General features: G+C 40.7%; 2 protein-coding genes across 2 annotated transcripts in view; one reads left to right on the forward strand and one right to left on the reverse strand.

The window, feature by feature from the left end:
* rab11fip4b (RAB11 family interacting protein 4 (class II) b) overlaps nucleotides 1-9568 on the reverse strand; it is a 24971-nt gene extending 15403 nt beyond the window's left edge. The window contains exon 1 of the mRNA XM_088341524.1: nucleotides 9177-9568. Coding sequence (XP_088197650.1) covers nucleotides 9177-9257 — 81 coding nt within the window. The 5' untranslated portion in view covers nucleotides 9258-9568. The remainder of the gene's footprint in view (nucleotides 1-9176) is intronic.
* LOC148360648 (uncharacterized) lies at nucleotides 9159-20183 on the forward strand. Its single transcript, XM_088341528.1, has 4 exons — nucleotides 9159-9393; nucleotides 13474-13511; nucleotides 14470-14549; nucleotides 19983-20183. Exons 1-4 carry the CDS (start codon nucleotides 9376-9378, stop codon nucleotides 20150-20152), a joined length of 306 nt encoding a protein of 101 aa, XP_088197654.1. The 5' UTR covers nucleotides 9159-9375; the 3' UTR covers nucleotides 20153-20183.
* The last annotated feature ends 2642 nt before the right edge of the window (nucleotides 20184-22825 follow it).

Consider the following 22825-nt stretch of genomic DNA (forward strand, 5'->3'; position numbering starts at 1 on the left):
GAACATGGAGGCAGATCCAATCACTTATATTGTTTATGGGACCCAGTTCATACTTAAAAGATCCTTCCTAACAGTTATGTACCAGGTTTCCAGTTGAGACCTATGTCCCACAGGGACATTGTTTGATATGGAACGAAACATAGCAACCGCTCTTAAAGTGGGACGACAACACAACGGGCGGCAAATACCTGCTTAGTGTAGTTGCCATGCAAATGTCCTGAATGGAAAAACCAGGTCACAAATTTAAAATTAGATTACTAAAGTCCTTTTAAATTTTCAATGTTTAATTCTCCAATCCAAATAAAGTTGAGCCAGATACCTTATCATAAAGACAATGATTATTAAAATTAATTGAATCGTCATAATCGCCACAAACATATAGACAAACCAAGCAACACAACAATAATCAATCAAACACGACACCGAGGCTCTTAAACCTAATTCAATTGGAAATAAACCACATTGATCGGAATCAGAGTGAGTCAGTGTAATAAATAGAATACTGGATGAGGAAAGGGAAAACAAGGCAGCGAGAAATAAGATGGACGGATGGAGGACAGAAAGGAATACAAAAACTGAAGCGAGGAGAGAAACTGCAGCAGGAATGTTTATATGGAATCGTGAAATGCTTTTTCAAAATATGTAACTCTCCTGCCCTCTGTTCATCCCTTTTTGCCGCTGGCCAACTCAAACATTGGCAGCACCAAAATACTAGCAAGTGCATTTAATGCATCGCCTCTGATGTTCAGGCCTAGCTATCGCCAGTAGGCTGCTTCTGTCATCTCAAATTCATTCAGAAGGTCGAGAGCAGGGATGCTACAAAATTCTCAAAGTCCATTTGGCATTCTTTGGGAAGTAAACTTGCAAGGAAATGAAATAATCATAATTTTTCTGAATACTGAGATGTTTTAGACCTAATACTGTGTTTTAACAGGGGATTTCTTAACAAAATATATTCAAATTCGAGTCACAGTTAATATTAACATCAGAGCAACACTTATATTAGCAATAGCAAGTAAACTTGATAAGCTAATGTTTCCAGAATTTAATTATAACATTAAGGTTTCCTGAAGATACCATCAATGACCAATGACAGTAAAACTAAATTACTGTGACGAAATTTAATTCACTGCCGGAAAGTGCACATGCAGGGCATCTGGATAGTTAATGTACTACGCGACTAAACAAAAATAAGCAGCAGAAATAGTAACACAACAGATGATCTTTGTGGTTTATTTATTTTATCTATGGAATGTAAATTTCAATATTAAAAATAGTAACAATTTAGTCAGGTGCAGGATTTACCAACATTGCTGTCAATCAGGTCCTTTTTAAAGAGAAAAAAAGGACAAAACTATTACAAAAGTAACATTGGGAAAGAAGTGACTATCATTGAGTCTACAAAAGAATATAACAGAAGCAGTAAACTAAAGAAGCAGAGTTCATTCTGCTTCCAGATTTAATAACAACATTATGTCATCAGCATTAATGATTTAACCAGAAATTTCAAACAGCAGCCAAGTCTCCTGCCTCCTCCACAATACTACGACTTGCATACAACAAAAACACTTTGGGATAGGATTTAAATTGATTTGTTTTGCGTCACAGGGGAATCCATGACTCATATTTCACCATCAGTTTATTTTAAACGCACAATAATCTGGGAAAAAGGTTGACTCACACCACCGAAATTAGAATAAGCAAACTTTCAACCTCCTAAAAATATGTTGTTTTCCAAAGTTGCAGGTTAACTTCACAGAAAGTTGGTCTGTATCCTGACATATATCTGTGTCAATATAGCTCCAGGGCAGTTGTCACACACAAAAAAAACCCACATATCTGAAATTCAAACATTAAAATTAAAAGTTCTCTCCAGCACTTTCTCAAGTTTCTCTGTCATGCTCTTCTGGAAACATACAGTAATCCCCAGAATGGTTCACAGCCTTGTTGTGACCACCATTATGAGGTCAATCCAACCTTGAAAAACTAAATGACTCCCGTTGAGCTTGTGAAAAAGGAAAATAATCACAGGTGAGTTGACAGGTTACATAAACATTGTGCAGCTCTTTTTTAACTATAGACTGTCAGATTGTATTTGCACTAACATATGGAAGTGGCCATGAGTGCATGAGAACGATATATATAAAAAAAAGACATGTTATTCGGCGGTGGGGCCCAAATTGAAAGGCAGCATTGTAACCTGGGTTGGAAATAGTACAGCCTTTGTGACAGGGAACTTTTACAACAGACCTGGGCTTGTATACAGTGCATACATCAATGCAAAGCGTATCAATATGGCTGCTATGTTTTACATAAACCCAAAGGCATTTCACTTGTTTCCACTAAAGGAACGACTCAAACACAACAAATTGCACAGGTAACATCTTGGATTACCAGGAATGCTGGCCTGGATAAAGCACAGTGCAGGGAGGAGCTAGTCATGGCTGTGTGGAGGCTCCCACACCAAAACTCTTACAGACCCTGAAACTCGGGCACAAAAACCTCTCTAGTCAAAATTTCTCTTCTTCAGGTGGTATTTGTGATTTAAAAAAATGAATCCAGCGCAGCTTTACTGAACAATAGTGTGCAATAAGTAAATTTTGGTGGGTGGAAAAGGAGTAGCATTTAAGGGTATTATTTTTTATTATCCTGCTAAATTGGTACATCAGAGACTAAACTCGAAAAACAGCAAATTGCAGAGACTGAGTGTGTTGGCAGAGAGACATGGCTTAGGACAAAGAAATGATCAGGTGTTTGGTGACGACTGTGCCACTGGATGGTGTGACATTACTGATACTTGCTGTTGGACGATCACAATAGCTTCCACCACAACAGGGTGTGTGTCTTGGGTGTTAATATCTCACGTCCCAGTCATGGCTTTCTGCTAATCTTATTCAAACTGCCAGCATCCCACCTTTGTTAGGCTACTAAATAATCTGCTAAATTAGGAAAGTTTGCTGAATGGTTCACTGCCCAAATAAAGCTGAGCTAAGGGGGGAAAAGTGGTTTGGAAAATGAATGGATGGAATTTGACCCTTCTGTATGTGAGAGGAGCAACCCAGGCTTTTGTTTTTAAGTGGATGACGCGTACAGCGATTCATTAGTACAAGGTGACTACTGTTGAATACAAAATTTACTGTTTTGCAGTCATTAAAGGTAATTAAACCACCCAAAATCAGACACAGCTAAAGAGTGGCGCTATGTTATAAATATTATAAAAACTGAGTAGCCGTTAAACAGGAGAGACCAGAAATGAATCCCAAGCCAAAAGTGAGAACTGGTGCCGACAACATTTTATCAAATCTTAAGGGGGCTACCAATCACATTATACATTTTTTCACGAACACACTTTTACAGTAGTACAGAAAAACCCTGTTTTGAGATGCCTTGTACAAAACCACCATAACAGCACAAGACCATAAATATGTTTTTCAAACTTATCAACACCAACGTGTCAGCAACCAATTTAGCAATTTGGTTATAGCATAAAAGCCCTTTGGCTAGAATGAATTAAGTGCTGTATTTGCTATTAATAACAAAACCAATACTGCACGTCACAATCAGCATCTAATTCTTCTCAAGGTAGTAAACTCCTGTTGAATTCTTTACGGGTTACGAACATATGACACAGACACGCTATAAAAACACAAAAGAAGCACAGTGAAGATAACTAAACAGACAGGAAGACAAACAAGACTGGGTTTGTTGTCAGACTGGAAGCCTAAAATAGAACAGTAATCGTTTTTTTTGGGGACCTGTGTTCCCACGGCAAAAACACTTAGGTGGGATTTTTAAGGCTTTACAAGAATGCATAGTGGGGACGCAAATCACACAAAACTCTGCCAGCCACCAAAACGTCGTTTCTATACTGGAAGCAAAAGGAGACAGATGACAGATTTGATAACTAAATCACAGACAGATCACAATAGTTTATTTTGAACCAACTTAAGACTTTGCTAAACAACCGGACAAAAAAAAATAGAAGCAACATTTCCACAGCTTTACCATCGTTCAATCATCCCTGCATCTCATTATTTTTTTCAAACGCTCTGCCAGACTTCTAGAATAGTTCGGTGACATCAAAAGAGATAGTTTAGGTTCCTCTGTCTGTCACATAAATTGTTCAAGGCTCCCGAATTGACAGCAAAGTCCGTGTACTCAAATGTCACACAGCCGAGAAGAGAATAATGAATGCCGATCTTTGTTTGTATTAAACATTTGTCTTGCTAGCAAGGCACTGTTTTGTCAATTCGCGGAATGGGGGTCATTTCATTGTTTGCAGGGGCAGACCCTCGGCAGGTGGCCGAGGCACTTCTTTGTGTGCACTGACACACGAAAAGGTTGGCATTATCACTCTGTTCTCGCAAAAACAGAAACCATCAGTAAGGGGAACTAAATATGGCAAAATCTTGTTTTATTTACAAATTGCAAATTATCTTGCTTAATTGCTCCAATGAATGATACAAGAGTTAATTGTTGAAAAAAACTGTTTTGGGATGTGCCCAAAAGTGACTCGACCCCAGTAGTTGAAAATATGATGTCAGTTCTCTTTTCATTTTTGGGCCAAACAACTCTTAAAAGATATCAAAGTCAAGCCCGAATGAAGGTTAATATTTGACTTCAAAGAAAAAAGGCCAAAGTCTAATTTATTTGGTGTGGACAATATTTCTCTTCGTCTCACGCCGTCGTTTTTCCAGGTGACATAAAAGATATTGAGTAAAAGAAAGGAACGTTTTAACTCCAGATTAGCCTCCATTCATCCACTCCAGCTCAGAGCCCGAGTTAATCTAGTTATTCAATTGCTAGTGTACAAACTGTGCGGCTCAAGACATTTTGCTATTGAATATCTTTTTTAGGACACAGAAAACACAACAATGAGAGTAATCATCTCGTCCGGCAAGGGAAGAAACCCAAATAAGACGAGGGGAACAAAAACTAGTAACTAGATTGTTTTGTATGACAAAGCTCTACGTGAAGGAGTAAATCTTATTATGTAATGTCCCGTCCAGCACCTGGAGTATCCAACACGTAACATGCAGCCATTGTCACCCGCACGGTAACTTATGTCACAATCCTACTAATTCAAGAGTATCACTTGCACAGCCATGTGAGAACTCAAACATTGTCAATACCTTATAAAACCCAAATCAACATTTCCTATGCTTTATTGGAATGGACAACAATTTACAAAAGTAATAAACATACGGTATTTTCCGCACTATAAGGCGCACCTAAAAGCATTTATTTTTTTCAAAAGCTGACCATGCGCCTTATAATACAGTGCGCCTTATATATGGATCAATATTAAGTCGCAAGGTCTCGCAACCAAGGCAAGCAGCCGCCGACTAGATTTTTCCTCGTAGGCGATGTGGTCCGCGGTGTATGCTGGGATACATATGCCGGCGTTTCATTTCCCAGCCAATGTGTCAATCATCATTTGAATCGATCGCTATTGGCTAAAGTTATTTGGAGGTAAAGGGGGCGGATCCTTTTTATCATTTACAGGCTCGCATAGGCTAAAGGGGCGAAACAAAGCCTGCAATTGGCCGAAAAAGATGAAGGTGAATCACATATTGGGTTGCACTACAGCATAGAGAAAACATTTTTTACTATTCTGTATTTGTAAATATTTTATCTCCTGGATTTACTACACTCACGGTTGTAAGAAGACCATGGTTACGTATCATTAATGAACGCGAAGAGAACTTAGGTGAGCTATGCGGCTTTACATTTTCCCGGTATCTTGTTTTAGAACGATCTTGATGTTTTTGTGATGAGTCTATTTTTAAATAAATTCAATTCAAAGTGTTTGTCATATGCACAGTAAAGAATCCCGTTTCCCTGCACAATAAAATTCGTACTTTGCTGTCCACACAGTTGCCAGCGAAACCTTGAATCCCAAGACTTTAACCTTCCGAATGATATGTGGAACGATGCATTTGAGTGAACGTGACATCGTACAGACACTGTGTCCATACATGTGTGAGACACGTATTTGCTTCTTTGCAAGCTTCCGGAATGTTAAGGGGGTAATAAGTTTGACTGAACTATCTGACTGTTTTGACGACGTTCCCATTGTAGCGCCTTATAATCCGGAGCGCCTCATGTATGGAAAATATAGGACCAAAAACTATTTTTTGGGGGTGCGCCCTATAACCCGGTGCGCCTTATAGTGCGGAAAATATGGTACTCAAATATAGACATTCTAGTCTCAGTTTATATGCTCAGTGTGGTAAGATCTGGTCATACTTAACGAAAACACATGCAAGAATCTTTGACTCAAATAGCGTGTCATGAATATCAACAGATTGGGCCTACTGCCATTTGGTGCCAGAAGCAAGATTCAGTTGTTCTGCCAGGAACAAGACACTGCTGGTACATATAGATGAATGAGTCTGTTCTAGAATGACGCAGTAGTCCATATGAGAATGTGTTTTTACTTTGTTGTAGAAAGCAAACTAAAACTAAACAGAAACTAGTCAACCCAACTCTGTATATCAACTTGATTAAAATGTAACACCGCTACAAGAACACACTATCGACATAACAAAAACAGGCGTTGCTTTGAAAATACCGAACATAAAATATCATTTGAAATGGCAGGTTATAAAGGGCAATGATTAAATGACTAAGCAGTCTGAAAAAGGAGCGTCAAGGCGGTCTTTAAAGCAATAGGTCAATAATTATACTAATAAGTCACTTTGGAAAAAAAAACATTAAAATGCTTATTGTTAATTCTTCAGTAAAGAACATTTTGAACCATGCCTTAGACATCTCATGTAATTAGGAATTATAAAGATAATAGAAACTTGCTGGCTGCTCTTATGAGAAAAGGTCAGTCATGAAGGATAGAATATTCAATAAACTTTTAACATGTCAAAAGGGTTTATTTAACAACATAGATGAACAAACCTGAAAAAAAAATACTACATTACTGTAGTTACTGTTCTATTAATCATGACAAGGTCCAGTTGAAAAAACACTAGCCCGGAGGAAAACAAAGTTCAGACTCATAAATTACAAGCTTGTCATTTTTTTAAGCAGCTCATTTTAAATAATATACACACACACTTGTTGGATCGGGAACCTTTCTGACCCAAAGAGCCATAAAAAGAAAAATATTTTGATTTTTGTTAAGAGAATCACACTACACATTTTAGGACATAATTCAACAAAACCGCCAAACCCGCCCTCCACAAAAAAACTAATTCTTCCCCATATAATTTCACTGTGTGATGTTTGATTATTTGATCAAATATATGAAATAATAATAATGCCAGAGCCTGTGTCCCATATCAATATACCACTTAAAATTTGTCTGCCTCCCGCAATTACTTAAGAGTGTTGAAGCTCATTTTGACTGCAACTTTTGTCCTAAATAATGGTTTTAAAAGAAGGTGCAAGCAAAGTTATTTAGTAAAAATGTCACAAAATACTGCAAATGAGGACACAAACGTTACCTTCAGTGCTGACGGCCGTAGGTGTGGAGAAAGAGTGCGCGCACCCTGTGTATAGCTCTGTCAATTCCTACCGCTCACCCAATCAAATTGCTCTAGGTGCTTTGCTAGAGCTTTTGGTTGAAAAGTTGGTTTGGGGTTCAAGTTTTTTTCTGTGGCTTTTCATCATTAAGTGTATTAACGATGAACATATATTGTTTAAAATGATTATTTTGCAAAGTACAACCACACAGAGTCTGTAAATAACAGTCAAAATTGTGTCCAATGTATACGGGACCAAAACCTTCGTAAATCAGTATGGTCCCTGCTTCGCATGTGCAATAATCGGCTCTGCATATAGCATTAAAAATTGCTCGAATCCTGCTTTATATCCGAGCCATATGTAATCATGAAAAAAGCCATATATGGCTCACGAGCCCGAAGTTCCAGACCCCTGCCCCAGTGCATTGTTGGCCCGGCGTACCGCCATTTTGTTGTACCACCACTGGGCTATTGACAAATAGTAACGACCACAACATGTTTACTCAATTAAAGGAGCAACCAACCCCAATGACAATAAGTTTTTACCGAAAACTATTACAATTTTTCTAAATCATCTTACATTGGCCAAAAAGTGTTTGCCACATCATATCAATTGTTGTGGAGTATTTTTTATAACCGAAATCCAAAACAACTGCGTATGATTAATTTGCCTAGAGACAATGGCTTTTTTCAAAGAATACAACATCAAGAGGCACTGCCAGACAAAGCATGCTGACTACAAAACGCTAACTGAATAAGGAACCCTGTGAAAATGTGAAGCAACTGGAAGTTGTTTCAACAACAAAGCAGCGTTTTTTTTAAGACCCTGCAAGTCAAATGAAAATGCTACAAAGGCGAGCTACGAGGTCGAGATGCTAAGCACTGCAAACCTTTCACATAGGGTGAGTTTATTAAAGATTGCTCAAAGAATGCCACAAGGAATAGTCGGACCATCAGACATTTTCAGCTTACCAAATCTGGCCCGCTTTCTGAAAAGTTTGGACACCCCTGAGATACAAACTACACTAATAATAGTTTAGGAAACACTTTGATACAATGAAAAAATATATTTTTTAAAACAGGTTTTTAAAAGTAGAGAATATATTGACACAAAACCAGGGTTGGGTAAGGTTACTTTAACTGGATTACTTTCAATTACTTTTGGATTACTCCAATACCAAATATGCTAATAAAAGACAAAAGAAACTAAATATGAATCAAATGACTAAATTTTGTGCAGGCTTGGGGAGTAACGGAATACATGGAACGGCAAAAATGATGTTGGCAAGCTGTTTGGATTTATTTTCATTTTGTTTCTGTCGCATTTTATGTTAGTTTTGCCGGAGATCAAAGAGATCAAAGCCAGGAGAGAAAGCTTACCACATGTTGTGAGTCATCACTTTATTCATAATTAGTTTATTTTGTCTTTTATTAGCATATTTGGTATTGGAGTCATCCAAAAGTAATTGAAAGTAATCCAGTTAAAGTAACTCTACCCAACCCTGCACAAAACACAATTTAAAAAGTATCGAATATGTTAAAGAAAAAAAAAGTATCGAATATGTTAAAGAACAACGTATCGAATATGTTAAAGTAAAAAGTATCGAATATGTTAAGCCGCAACAAAAAATATAAATATCGAATTTGTTGACCCAAGACTTATTAATCAACCCCTTGAGTTCAAGCGCCATTGCTCACCTCGTTTCCGAACGAGGGGGGTCCACCACCGTCCTCGGCCCCCCTCTCGGTGCCGGAAAGACCTTCATCCACCGAAGTCATCCACTCGTTCCGGTTTTAAAGCTGATGAACGTCGGACTTTCTAGTTTCAGATGCGCCCGCCACGAGTACAGGTGCTTCCGTCGTCTCCGAAAAATGTCGACAAAACTCCGCCGGTTCGATGTTAGTTGACGTTCAGGTAAGCCTCAAGCGGACTAAAAATAAACGTGCCTCACTAAATCTCGCTTTTGCACACACACGCAAAGAGAAACAAGCTGACGCGGAGTCCCCTGACGTTCACTCGGCTTGAGTGGGGCTATTCACCGCTGCCCCTCCACCTTCTCTGTGTGGGAAGTAACCAGAGAGCGAGACCGTTGCCCGTTGCTCGGCAACTGTCTAAGTAGGCGCGGCTTAGAGATACCGCCCACTCAGGATATATTAGCATATTAAGCCACGCCCTATCAGCATGTGTGTGGCCTTGGTGAGACAAGCGATTGTTCAGGCGATTACAACCAGTCTGCTGTGATCAGAGGTGGGTAGAGTAGCCAAACATTTTACTCGAGTAAAAGTACTGTTACTTCAGAATAACATTACTCAATTAGAAGTTGAAGCTGTCATGCAAATACTTACTTACGTCAAAGTAAGAAAAAATACTCAAGTACTGAGTAACTGTAATGTCGTATTTCTTTTTTTTTTTAAACAACCAATCTCATCTCATTAGCTGCACCGCTTATCCTCAGTAGGGTCGCGGGGGTGCTGGAGCCCATCCCAGGAATCATCGGGCAGTGGGCAGGGGACACCCTGAACTGGTTGCCAGCCAATCGCAGGGCACACAGGGACAGACAACTCGCTTGCTCATTCACACCCAGGGACAATTTGGACCGGCCGATCCACCTGAAATGCATGTCTTTGGAATGTGGGAGGAAACCCACGCAAGCACGGGGAGAACATACAAACTCCGCACAGTAAGTCCGGTAGCTGGATTTGAACCCACACAGGAGGTTCCAAAGACCTTAGAACTGTGCCGCACACGCGCTAACCACTGTGCCGACGTGCTGCCCTAAACAACCAATCAGTTCATCAAATTATCAAAGTCCTGTCATGATTACTGATTCGGGGCACCTGCGGCTGCCCCGTTGGCGCCAACAGCCCTGGTCGCTGATTGGTTCCCTGACCCTTTTAAACCCCCGGCTTCCTAGAGGAAGCTGTCAGACCGTCCTGCAAACCTATGCTTTCAGCTAGGCAAGCTCTGTTCCTTCCAACAATCTCCTGCCCTGTTTTCTCCTGCCTTATACCTGTTGCTGACCTGTTGCCCTGCTCTTCCGTCCCGGCCATCGACCTGTTTTGCCGTTTCCTGCCTGATACTTGTTGCTGGACTCGTTACCGCCCTTGCTTTTCGTCCCGGCTATCGACCAGCTTTCCTGCCGCCCACGACTACCCTCGCTCGACACGGAAGTGCCACTTCCGGGTTCTTGCCATCAGCTACCTGTCTCCGACGATCATCGGATCGCGAAAGCAAGCACTGCTCTCTTTCTTAATAAAACTGAGTAAAAACGAACACTAATGGGTCCTGTGTCCGTTTCTGGCGTGTGACAAGTCCATTCAATCCACAAAAAAATAAATTTAATTTAAAAGCATATTAAAACAATCAACATAAATTCAAATGCTTTAATGAACAATAAAAAAACAAACAAACAGTATAAATCACTCATAGTTTCATTATCTGCACCACTTATCCTCAGTAGGGTTGCAGGGGTGCTGGAGCCCATCCCAGCTATCCTCGGGCAGTGGGCAGGGGACACCCTGAACTGGTTGCCAGCCAATCGCAGGGCACACAGAGACAGACAACTCACTAGCTCATTCACACCTAGGGACAATTTGGACCGGCCAATTAACCTGACATGCATGTTTTTGGAATGTGGGAGGAAACCGGAGTGGCCGGAGGAAACCCACACAAGCACGGGGAGAACATGTAAACTCCACACAGAGGGTTTGATCACACGACCTCAGAACTGTGCCACACACGCACTGCCCCGCCGTGCTGCCCCAAATAAATCCCAAACAAATTAATTGCTAGCTTAGTAAAATGGATATTTGAGGTCCAAAACCATCAGTTGCAGTGACGGATCTAAAGAATTTTGGTGATTGGGCAAGGTAAATAAGCCAGTTAACAAAAACCAAAGGTATATATCTTAAAGGCGTATTAAAAGCATGGGGAGAACATGCAAACTCCACACAGGAAATTTCGATCTCATGACCTCAGAACTGTGCCTCCGTGCTGCCCCTGAATAAATCCGATAAATAAATTAGGCACATGTAGCGAATTTAAAGCCCTATTACTTATCTTAACAGGCTCTCCAAGCAGAACATCAAGCTAGCCCATGAACTGGAACAAAGGAGGTATTGCATATTGTGGAAGGTATTTGGCACCCTTTTTAAGGGGAACATGCTTTTGATGTGAGGCAAGGGTGCTCCTACTCTTCTGTGTTTTCATAGTCTGTATAGCTAAGCGACATTCTCAATCTGTTTCATCCGTTAACAACTTTCCCCTGCTAAAGTTAAATATGCTCACGTGACGAGGTTGCTTCGTTTGATTGGTTGAACATGGTCGAGCCTGGCGCAGTTCTGCGTCATAATATATGCGCCTTAGCGGAGACAGACAGAGGTGTACTCACATGGAGGGGATTTATTAAGTAACGACGGCGCAGTGGTTAGCGCTTGTGCGGCACAGTTCATGTCATGGGAACCTGTCGTGGGTTCAAATCCAGCTCCAGACTTCCTGTGCGGAGTTTGTATGTTCTCCCCGTGCTTGCGTGGGTTTCCTCCGGGCAGTCCGGTTTCCTCCCACGTTCCAAAAACATGCATTTCAGGTGAATTGGCCGGTCCAAATTGTCCCTAGGTGTGAATGAGCGAATTAGTTGTCTGTCCCTGTGTGCCCTGCGATTGGCTGGCAACCAGTTCAGGGTGTCCCCTGCCCACTGCCCGGAGATGGCTGGGATGGGCTCCAGCCCCCCCGCGACCCTAATGAGGATAACCGGTACGGCTGATGAGATAAGATGAGATGACTTCAATGTTGCTGAATGTAGCGGAGTAAAAGTAAAAGTTTTTTGTCACAAATTTAGTCAAGTAAAAGTTAAAGTATAGGGATTTAAAAATACTCCTAGAAGTACAAAATATCCGAAAACTTACTCTAGCAAATGTAACTGAGTAAATCTACTCCACTCCTACCCACCTCTGGCTGTGATGCATCACTTTCTGCAAAATGATCAGGGTTGGCAGGGTTACTTTTTAAATGTAATTCAATACAGTTACTAATTACCTATTGAAACAAATATAATCAGTAAATAATCCAAATACCATAATATTAAAGTAATGTCACTTGATTTTTTTTCAAATACTTTTGAATTACTCCAATACCAAATATGCAAATAAAACACCAAATAAACTAAATATAAATAAAATTGCTAAATTTCGTTTGAGTTCAATGAAAACTCGAAAAAGTAATAGAGAAAACTAAGATCAGGTAATTACTTGTAACAAAAAGTGCTCACATTATAACCATGTAGTATTAAGCAATAATAAAACGTTATCTTTCACATGACTGATAAGATATGCTTTGTTTTTGTTCACAGCACATTAAGAACCAAATATTTTTTCAAACACACCAAGTGTTCACTTTCTAAATTTCCAACACGCTCTAGGACTTCTTCTCATCTCTACATGCCTCTTTAGCGTCAGTACCGTAAAAGTGTACTGACTATAAGCCGCACCCAGTACATTTTTAAAGGCAAAAATATTTTGTAAGTACATAAGCTGCATGTGCCAACATTGAAATATGAGATATTTACAAAGAAGGACGGTACAGAGAAAGATGAAAATATATGGTTACCTAAGCCCTTAACGATCAAACGAGTTATTTACATACATCAATTCTAAACTCGTTCTAAAAAGAATTATTTGTGTCACGGTTGCCATGGCGCCCAATTGGCCCCCGCCGTGCCAGGTTTTGTCACGGTTGCCAGGGTGCCCAATTGGCCCCGCCCATGGACACCAGCTGAAACTCGTTATCAGATTGCTCCCTGTCACTACTTAAACGCTGTCCTGTGAGTCGCCTTTTGTCGGAGCATCTGCTAAACTCTGTTTTGACACGTCAAACCTTTTGCTCTTGTTTTGCCAAGCCTGTTAATCGTTTTTTTCCTGTGTTTTTGCCTCGGTTTTGCTCTCGCCACGATCTGTTTGATTTTGACCACTTCCACGTTCCGCGACCAACGATCTCCAGATCGAGTGTGCGCTCCTTTCTCTTCTCCCCAATAAACTGTGAGTAACGTTACGCGAGTGGGTTCTGCTGCCTGTTTGCCTGTTCTGGTCCTGACAATTTGACAAATGATCATGTATTTAAAGACATTGATTATGTTAGTTATTTCTCATGCAAGTTAGGAATCACATTTTTAAGAAAATCTGTCACGAACTAGGAACGGAGATGGGACCCAATTGCGTTTGTTTACTCAGCTTTATTTAGAATGAGGAAAGCGCTTGCACCCACGATCCGGTGATCGTCGGTCACGGGTAGCAGATCGCCGGGAACGCGGATGTGGCACTTCAGTGTCAAGCGAAGGCAAAGTCGAGTGCGAGGAAAAAACAGGTCGATGGCTGGGACGGAGGAGCAAAAACGTAAAAGGGTTCAGAAAAAGGTCGGCAACGGGAATCAGACGGAGAACAGGGCAGGATAGAGTCAGGAGTCACAAAAGTTTGCCTAGCATGTAGCGTAGGTTCATGGACGATCCGACAAACAAGGACAGGAAGGTGTGGGCGCCAAGGAACGGGAACAGGTGCCTCGCATCAGTAATCATAACAAAATCACAAAATCTATCGCTAGTGAGCTATTTTTCACAGAGGTCCGAAGGCTACCCAGGTTCTTTTGGGGGGATACTTGGTGTCCGCAGGCTACATGTTGGTAACCCTAGCATGATTTCCTCGTGCTTGCGTGGGTTTCCTCCAGGCAAGTTTTCTCCACATTCCAAAAACATGCACGTCAGGTTTATTGCTGGGTCCAAATTGTCCCTAGGTGTGAATGAGCGAGCGAGTGAGTCGTCTGTCCCCGTGTGCCCTGCGACTGGCTGGCAACCGGTTCAGGGTGTCCCCCGCCCACTGCCCGAAGACAGCTGGGATGGGCTCCAGCACCCACTGATCAATCGAAGAAGATAATTAACGCAGCGCTGATTGCTTCATTGACACTTTGAACCCCAGTTTAGCAGTGCAAAATCTTCCCACGCAGAAACCGAGTTGACCTGATTTCGGCGGGGCCGCATAACAACTCAACGCGGCCACAAAAATCCCTCCCATTCCTACAAACAGGTCAGTGATGATAACAATTACAAAGCAGTGCCTTCCAGCTAATTGTTTATATGTTGTGACCTGTTCCCTTCTTGTCTACAAAAGCTCCATTTGCAATTCTAATCAGGCCTGCGTGACATTCACTCACTATGTAGAGGGAACCGTGCTTTCTGCTTTGAATGCTAGGCCACCACTCCTTCATTTGGAGCTCAATTAAGACTCAGTTGTGAGATGTCGAGAATTCAAATCATTTGAGTCAGTTAAGCTCCGCTGAGACAGCACTGTAAGCAATGTTCCCTGTAATTTTCCTCACGGGTCTGAGCGTTCACACAAAGTCGGTGAGCAACGCTTGAAACAACAGTGAGCAACAGCAATCCCAAGTGTGGCAACTAAGTCATTATCAAACATGTCCAAAACTTGACATCAAGTTACATTTTGCTGAGTTTCCGGCAATGCAAAATTATTTTTCTCTTTTGAATGAATTGACTCGTGTACGATTGCATAGGTTGTACGGCCTACAAACGTCGTTTGTTCTTACAATTCTTTCACAAGATATCCATTTCTTTTTATTTCCTGATATATTTTGTCGCATAATATTAACATTTTTGGGGGCTTATTTAGTCGGTTGCAAGATACAGAACTGTACTTAATCACATCTTTTAGTGGAAGTACAATGTTGGCAACAAGATTCACTTGATACAATTGGAAATTTTTTGAATGCAACACAATTTTTTTTTCTTTTTTCCGTGTTTTTTTTCTACTTTTTTTAAAATTCCTTTTTCCGAGCTGTTACTTTTTTCTTTTTGTTCTCTATTTACTTTTTTCCTACATTTCTTTCTTTTCTTTTTTCTGGCTTTTTTTCTAAATGTTTCCTTCTTTTTTTCTCTTCCTTTTGTTTCTTTTTTTCTTAGCTTTTCACTACTTTTTCATTTTGGTACTTTTTTCTTTTTTGTTCTATTCCCCCATTCCTTTAATTCATTTTTTGCATAATTTTACATAATATTTGGTCATGTTGGGATTAAAGAAGCAAAAACAACCTGAAGAGCCGTTTAGGACCCAAAAGCGCCGGTTCCTTTTAGTGAGCCGAGCCGAAGAAGCCCGTTCTCGACAAACTCTACTAACTTTACTCAACTTCGTTTTACTTCGACTCGACTTCAAAATACCGCATTTAGGACACAACGTCAGGGGAACTCGTGTATTTTTACCTTTATGCACTGTAACTTGGACTTAATTCACTTCTTAATTAGTAATTTTGAGCCCTCAGTTTTGTGCGCTGGCTAGATTTTCTTGTGCGCTGAGAATGTGCGAGCAGTGCGCAATTGCGCACGCGCGCAGCTTAGAGGGAACACTGACTGTAAGGGATTCTCCACCCATCGCTGCTATTCACACTGCAGCAAATGAAGTGATGTAAAAACGAGGGAAGAGGGGAGGGGAGTTTGGTTGCTTGCAAAATGGACACACTTTAGTAGGAATTGAGTTTGTAGGTCACTTATTTGGGCCAAGCGTGTGACTGCTGCTATACTCAGGCCCGCTAAGGGATTGAATCCGGCCCGCGAGACAACACTCAGAGAAGCGCAAGAGAAAAACAAGCTGCAGGTTGAAATATGTCAACTTGATGTTGCCAAAGCCAGGTGCCTCTCACAAAGACACTATACTTGTATTTATTTCTCTCTCTTCCTCTTTCTTTTCCACCCCTTTTCTCCAACTCTGTCTCTCTCTTTCACTCTCTGTGTCTCTCTTTTTCTCTTCCTTTGTTGCTCTTTGTCTCTTTCTCTCTCTGTGTCTTTTAACCTCTTTTGCGCTAACTTCCTTTTTTCCATTTCTCTCTTTTCTCTTTCTCTCTACCTACCCTTTGCGCTTTCTTTTCTCTTTTCTCTCTACCTACCCTTTGCGCTTTCTTTTCTCTTTTCTCTCCTTCTGTCTTTCTATTTCTCTTTGGATTTTTTTTCTTCCTCTCCCTTTCTTTTCCCCCTCTCTCATGACTTTTCATCTCTTGTTTCTCACGCTCTCTCCCTCTCTCTTTTTCTTTCTTTGTCCCACCCTCTCTCCTTTTCCCTCCCTCTTTCTCTTATTTCTTTATCTCTCTTTTTCTTTCTTTTTAATCTACTAGTCCGGCCCCCGACAGAATGTTTGTTCTATCGTGTGGCCCCCAAGTTAAAATGAGTTTGACACCCCTGCTTTACACCAAGGGTAACCAACATGCGGACACCAAGTAGCCCCCCCAAAAGAACCAGGGTAGCCTTCAGACCTCTGTGAAGAATAGCTCACCAGCGATAGATGTTTGTGATTTTTCTCAAAAATATGATTCCTAACTTGCATGAGAAATAACTGACATTATCAATGTCTTTAAATACGTGATCATTTTTTTCAAATAATTATTTTTAAAATGAGTTTATAATTTGTTATAGGTGATCGGAATGAAAGGATAGTGGGATGTTTGGATGCGTTCTAAGGGATGGGCAGGGCACCTGTATGATGCGGCAGGGGTAAACCAGTGAAAGCTGTTGGGCCCTGCTGTTGAACAGAAAAGTGCTTTTTTTTTTGCTATTTTTTTTTCCCTTTTTTAATGTTCTTTTTATTTTATTTTGATTGTATTTTTTTTTGTTATTGTATGTGTTTGTCTTCCTGTCGGTCACCCCTCTTGAGGGGTATGACCAAGATAGATAGATTGATAGATAGATGTAAATCACTCAGTGCCTTTTGACAAGACAGATGTTCAGGGTTGGGTAGGGTTACTTTAACTGGATTACTTTCAATTACTTTTGGATTACTCCAATACCAAATTTGCTAATAAAAGACAAAAGAAACTAAATATGAATAAAATGATGACTCACAACACGTGGTAAGCTTTCTCACCTGGCTTTGATCTCTTTGATCTCCAGCAAAACGAACATAAAATGCGACAGAAACAAAATGAAAATAAATCCAAACAGCTTGCCAACATCATTTTTGCCGTTCCATGTATTCCGTTACTCCCCAAGCCTGCACAAAATGTAGTAATTTCTCGAAATTTTTGGTTGAACACCGATTTGTCCGATCTGAGAGGCGTTCGAAAACCGAGATTCCACTGTATATGTAATATATGGGATATCTTCATGTCAGCACAGTGGATGAATGGTTAGCACACAGCCCCACAGTGCGTAAGTCCAGGCTTCGATTCTAGCTCCCACAGCCTCCCGTGTGGAGTTTGCATGTTCTCCCTCATGCTTGTGCGGGTTTCCTCCTAGCACTCCGGTTTCCTCCCATATTACTAAAAAATGCATGGCAGGTTAATTGTCCGGTCCAAATTGTCTGTAGGTGTGAATGATTGTGTAGATGGTTGTATGTCTCAGTGTGTTCTGTGACTGGCTGGTACCCATTTAAGGGTGTCCCCTGCCCACTGCCTGAAGATGGCTGGGATGGGCTCCAGCACCCCCGCAACCCTAGTGAGGATAAGCGATGCAGAAAATGGATGGATGAACATATATACAATAAATACTAGAGCTCAGACCATCAGGCTTCTTGACATCACTTTGATGTGTTATAGTGTGAAAACTCTTGTGCACAGGTGGGTAGTAACAAGTTACATTTACTTCGATACATTTACTTGAGTAAGTTTTAAGACATTTTGTACGTCTAGGAGTATTTTTAAATCACTGTACTTTTTACTTTTACTTGACTCTTACGCTGCTACATTATGCTACATTGAACCCGTTACTTAAATCCCGTCCACGTAAGTACGTGTCTGTCTCTGCTAAGGTGCATTCATTTTGACAGAGAACCGTTTCTTTTCAACAAAAAACCACCAGGTGGCACTTGTGAGCAGGGTTAGGAGTGTTTTTTTTCACTGTACTGTATGCGTGGTGTAAAGCCTACAGCTGTAGCTAGTACTCTACTTTTTTCTTCTACTTGAGTCCTATTATTCTAAGTAGCAGTGCTTTACCTTTAGTAAAATGTTTAGCTACTAAACCACCTCTGCTCTTGTGGTCACTTTAAATACTAGCTTGTTCCTTCTGTGTCACGTCGTCGTTTATTCACACTGATGGCTAAATTCAACTTACTCAGGATCAATTATATATTACTAATGAAATAAAACGATTTATTTAAGTATTGTTAACTGGAGGGACGTAATACCAGTCTTAATATAGTAGTACAGTGCAAATATGTTACATTTGAATAGTTATTGGTAAATGTACAATGTATTTTGTCATAAAATTATGTTTAATCTTTCGAAAAGTTGAGAAAAAAATCTAGCGGCAGGGCAGTTGATCAGTGAGCACGTCTGCCTCACCGTTCACAACTTTTAGCTTTTTTTTCCCTTCAAGCAGTGTTCCCTCTAAGCTGCGCGCGTGCGCAATTGCGCATTGCTCGCACATTCTCAGCGCACAAGAAAATCTAGCCGGCGCACAAAAATCAGGGCTCGAAATTGCTCATTAAGAAGCGACTTAAGTCAAAGTTACAGTGCATGAAGGTAAAAATACACGGGTTCCCCTAACGTTGTGTCCTAATTGCGGTATTTTGAAGTCGAGTCGAACGAAGTTGAAAAGTAAAGTTAGTAGAGTATGTCGAGAACCGGCTTCTTCGGCTCGGCTCACTAAAAGGAACCGGCGCTTTTGGGTCCTAAACGGCTCTTCAGGTTGTTTTTGCTTCTTTAATCCCAACATGACCAAATATGTAAAATTATGCACAAAATGCCTTAAAGGAAGGGGGGATTAGAACAAAAAAGAAAAAAAATACCAAAATGAAAAAGTAGTGAAAAGCTGAGTAAAAAAGAAACAAAAGGAAGAGAAAAAAAGAAGGAAAAATGTAGGAAAAAGCCAGAAAAAAAGAAAAGAAAGAAATGTAGGAAAAAAGTAATTAGAGAACAAAAAGAAATAAGTAACAACTTGGAAAAAATAAACACAATGAGATTTTTTTTTAAAGGAATTTAAAAAAAGTAGAAAAAAAACATGGAAAAAAGAAGAAAAAGTTTGTGTTGCATTCAAATAATTTCCAATGATATCAAGTGAATCTTGTTGCCAACATTGTACTTCCACTAAAAAATGTGATTAAGTACAGTTCTGTATCTTACAACCGACTCAATAAGCCCCCCAAAATGTTAATATTATGCAACAAAATATATTGGGAAATAAAAAGAAATGGATATTTTGTGAAAGAACTGTAAGAACAAACGACGTTTGTAGGCCGTACAACCTTTGCAATGGTACATGAGTCAATTCATTCTAAAGAGAAAAATAATTTTGCATTGCCGGAAACTCAGCAAAATGTAACTTGATGTCAAGTTTTGGACATGTTTGATAATGATTGAGTTGCCACACTTGGGATTGCTGTTGCTCACTGTTGTTTCAAGCGTTGCTCACCGACTTTGTGCGAACGCTCAGACCCGAAAGGAAAATGACAGGGAACATTGCCTCCAAGAATGTGAAAATTCTTACTCTGACCTTCACCTAGAACCAATGTATTTTTTCCCTTGAGATTCCTGCAAACCACCACGCTTCACCTTGGCAACATCCCCACAGCAGCAGCCGTCCATTTTTGGCTCGCGGCTGTCCCGCTTTTCTGCTGTTTTCGTGTCGCCTGCAATGAGAGTAACGGCAACTTTGGAAGCGACGGTGGGGGAGATGGAAAGAGAGTGCGAGCAATGATCCAGAAATGAACTCCTGTGACAGTTTTGCTATTCAGGCCACACCAATTGGCGACCTAATTGAATAAAAAGAGAAAGAGTCCTTAATAAAAACATAAAAAAGCATTGTGAGAGTAAATAAAGCCTACTGATTGAATGGAACACAAAGTGTCCATGGCGGAGAAAGACACACAAATAAATCCCCCAAAAATTAATTGCTAGCTTAGTATAAACTGATATCTCATCTCATCTCATCAGCCGTACCATTTATCCTCATTAGGGTCGCGGGGGGGGCTGGAGCCCATCCCAGCCATCTCCGGGCAGTGGGCAGGGGACACCCTGAACTGGTTGCCAACCAATCGCAGGGCACACAGGGACAGACAACTCATTCGCTCATTCACACCTAGGGACAATTTGGACCGGCCAATACACCTGAAATGCATTTTTTGGAACATGGGAGGAAACCGGAGTGCCCGGAGGAAACCCACGCAAGCACGGGGAGAACATACAAACTCCGCACAGGAAGTCTGGAGCTGGATTTGAACCCACGCAGGAGGTTCCCATGACATGTACTGTGCCGCACAAGCGCTAACAACTGCGCCGCCGTGCTGCCCATAAATGGATATTTGAGGTCTAAAACTATCAGTGGCAGTGAAGGATCTAAAGACTTTTGGTGATTGGGCAAGGTAAATAAGACAGACTTTTATTTTTGTAAGGTTAACAAAAACTAAAGGTGTATATTTTAAACGCGTAATCTCCAGGAACGATACATTTGGAAAAGTGACTTTAAAAGTGAACTTACACAGGCCCAAAATGATCATTTTTTATAAAAACCCTTATAAACTAGTTATCTAAAATTCAAAAAAGGGCTGAGCTAGATAAATAAATAAATATATTAATTAAAAAACACAGAAATAAAGAATGAGGGAAAGAAAAAAGGATGAAATGGAAAAAATATAGATGTCATTTTTTTTTCTTCAAAAATGCTGAGCCAATACCAGGCACTATTATCAATTGGTCACCGAATGACTCCCAACGAGATGTTGCAGTTGGGCTGAGCGATGGGGCTGGGAATCCCCTCCTCTGTATCAATCTTCCAGAAAGAGTCAAAAAAAGTGTTCTTGACTCTAGCCACCTCCCACGAGGGCAGGGGTGTCAAACCCATTTTAACTCAGGCTACACGATAGAAAAAATATTCTCTTGGGGGCCGGACTAGTAGATTGAAGGGAAAGAGAGAAAGAAAAAGGAGAAAGAGAGGGAGAGAAAAGGAGAGAGAGAGAGAGAGAGAGAGAGAGAGAGAGAGAGAGAGGGAAGGACAGGGTGTGAGAAAGAATCTGAGAAACAAAGGAGATCAAAAGAGAAATAGTGAGAGAGGGGGAAAGAAAGAGAGAGAAAGAAAGAAAACCAAAGAGAAATAGAAAGAGACAAAGAGAGAAATAGAGAAACATAGAAGGGGAGAAAGAGAGAAGGGGAAAGCAAGAGAGAAAGAGAGAGTAAATGAAGGTGAAAAGACACACAGAGAGAAAGAGACAAAGAGGAACAAAGAAAGAGAAAGGGAGAAATAAAGAAAGAATACAAGTACAGCATTTGTTAGAGGCACCTGGCTTTGGCAACATCAAGTGGACATATTTCAACCCACAGCTCGTTTTTCTCTCGCGCTTCCCTCAGCGATGTCTCAGGGGCTGGATTCAATCCCAAAGAGGGCCTGATCCGGCCCGCGGGCCACCTGTTTGACACCACTGCACTAGGGAGATACGGCTCCGGTATATTATCAATTCGGGATCTTTAACTCCACATGTTTTTTAGACCAATATAGATACTTAGTTATTTAGCTTTCATGGAAACCAATATCCAGTAGCAATACCGCTAAAATATGAAAATCCCTTCTCCAAAATGGCCGATTTCTGTTTCCTTTATAATTTTTGTTATTTGATCAAATACAGTGGTACCTCTACTTACGCATTTTAATGCAGGAATAGGCTCACCCAATCAAATTGCTCTCAGTGCTTTGCTGGTGTTTTCGGGTATTGGCCGTTTCATCAGAAGGTATCTGAACAGCGAACATAGTTTCATGAGCTTCCATTTAAAGAGTTTCTTAGTCACTTACTGCCAATACGGGCTATGTTGGTGTGACACTGTGGCTGTAAACCACAGGTGTCAAACAGGCGGCCCGCGGGTCGAATCAGGCCCGCTAGGGGATTCGATCCGGCCCGCTTGACAATGCTCAGAGAAGCGCAAGAGAAAGAGAGCTGTGGGTTGAAATAGGTCCACTTGATGTTGCAAAAGCCAGATGCCTCTCACAAACGCTGCACTTGTATTTCTCTCTCTCTCTTCCTCCATTTTCCCTCACTCTCTCTACCTCTCTCTTTCACTCTTTCTGTCTTTTTCTCTTTCTTTGTTCCTTTTTGTCTCTTTCTCTCAGTCTTTTTCCCCTCTTTTGTTCTCCATTTTTTTCTTTTACTCTCTTTCTCTCTCTATTGCTTTCCCCTTCTGTCTTTACCCTTTCTCTTTCTCTCCTTCTCTCTTCTCACCTCTTTTTCTCTCATTCTATTTCTCTTTGGATTTCATTCTTTCTCTTTCTTTCCCCCTCTCTCATTATTTCTGTTGTATCTCTTGTTTCTCACGCTCTCTCTCTCTCTCTCTCTCTCTCTTTTTTTTTTCTCTCTCTGTCTCTCTTTTTCTCTCTCTCTCTCTG

This window comes from Urocampus carinirostris, chromosome 8 (genome assembly GCF_059441175.1).
Source record: "Urocampus carinirostris isolate Australia breed hairy pipefish chromosome 8, RoL_Ucar_1.0, whole genome shotgun sequence".
Lineage (NCBI taxonomy): Eukaryota > Metazoa > Chordata > Actinopteri > Syngnathiformes > Syngnathidae > Urocampus > Urocampus carinirostris.

Bases quoted from the DNA above. Each gene is read 5' to 3' on its own strand.
- LOC148360648 (XM_088341528.1), top strand. The intron at 13,512-14,469 runs GTGAGTAACGTT...CTTCCCACGCAG, and splicing joins TCTCTTCTCCCCAATAAACT to AAACCGAGTTGACCTGATTT. The intron at 14,550-19,982 runs GTCAGTGATGAT...TTTTCCCTTGAG, and splicing joins CCTCCCATTCCTACAAACAG to ATTCCTGCAAACCACCACGC.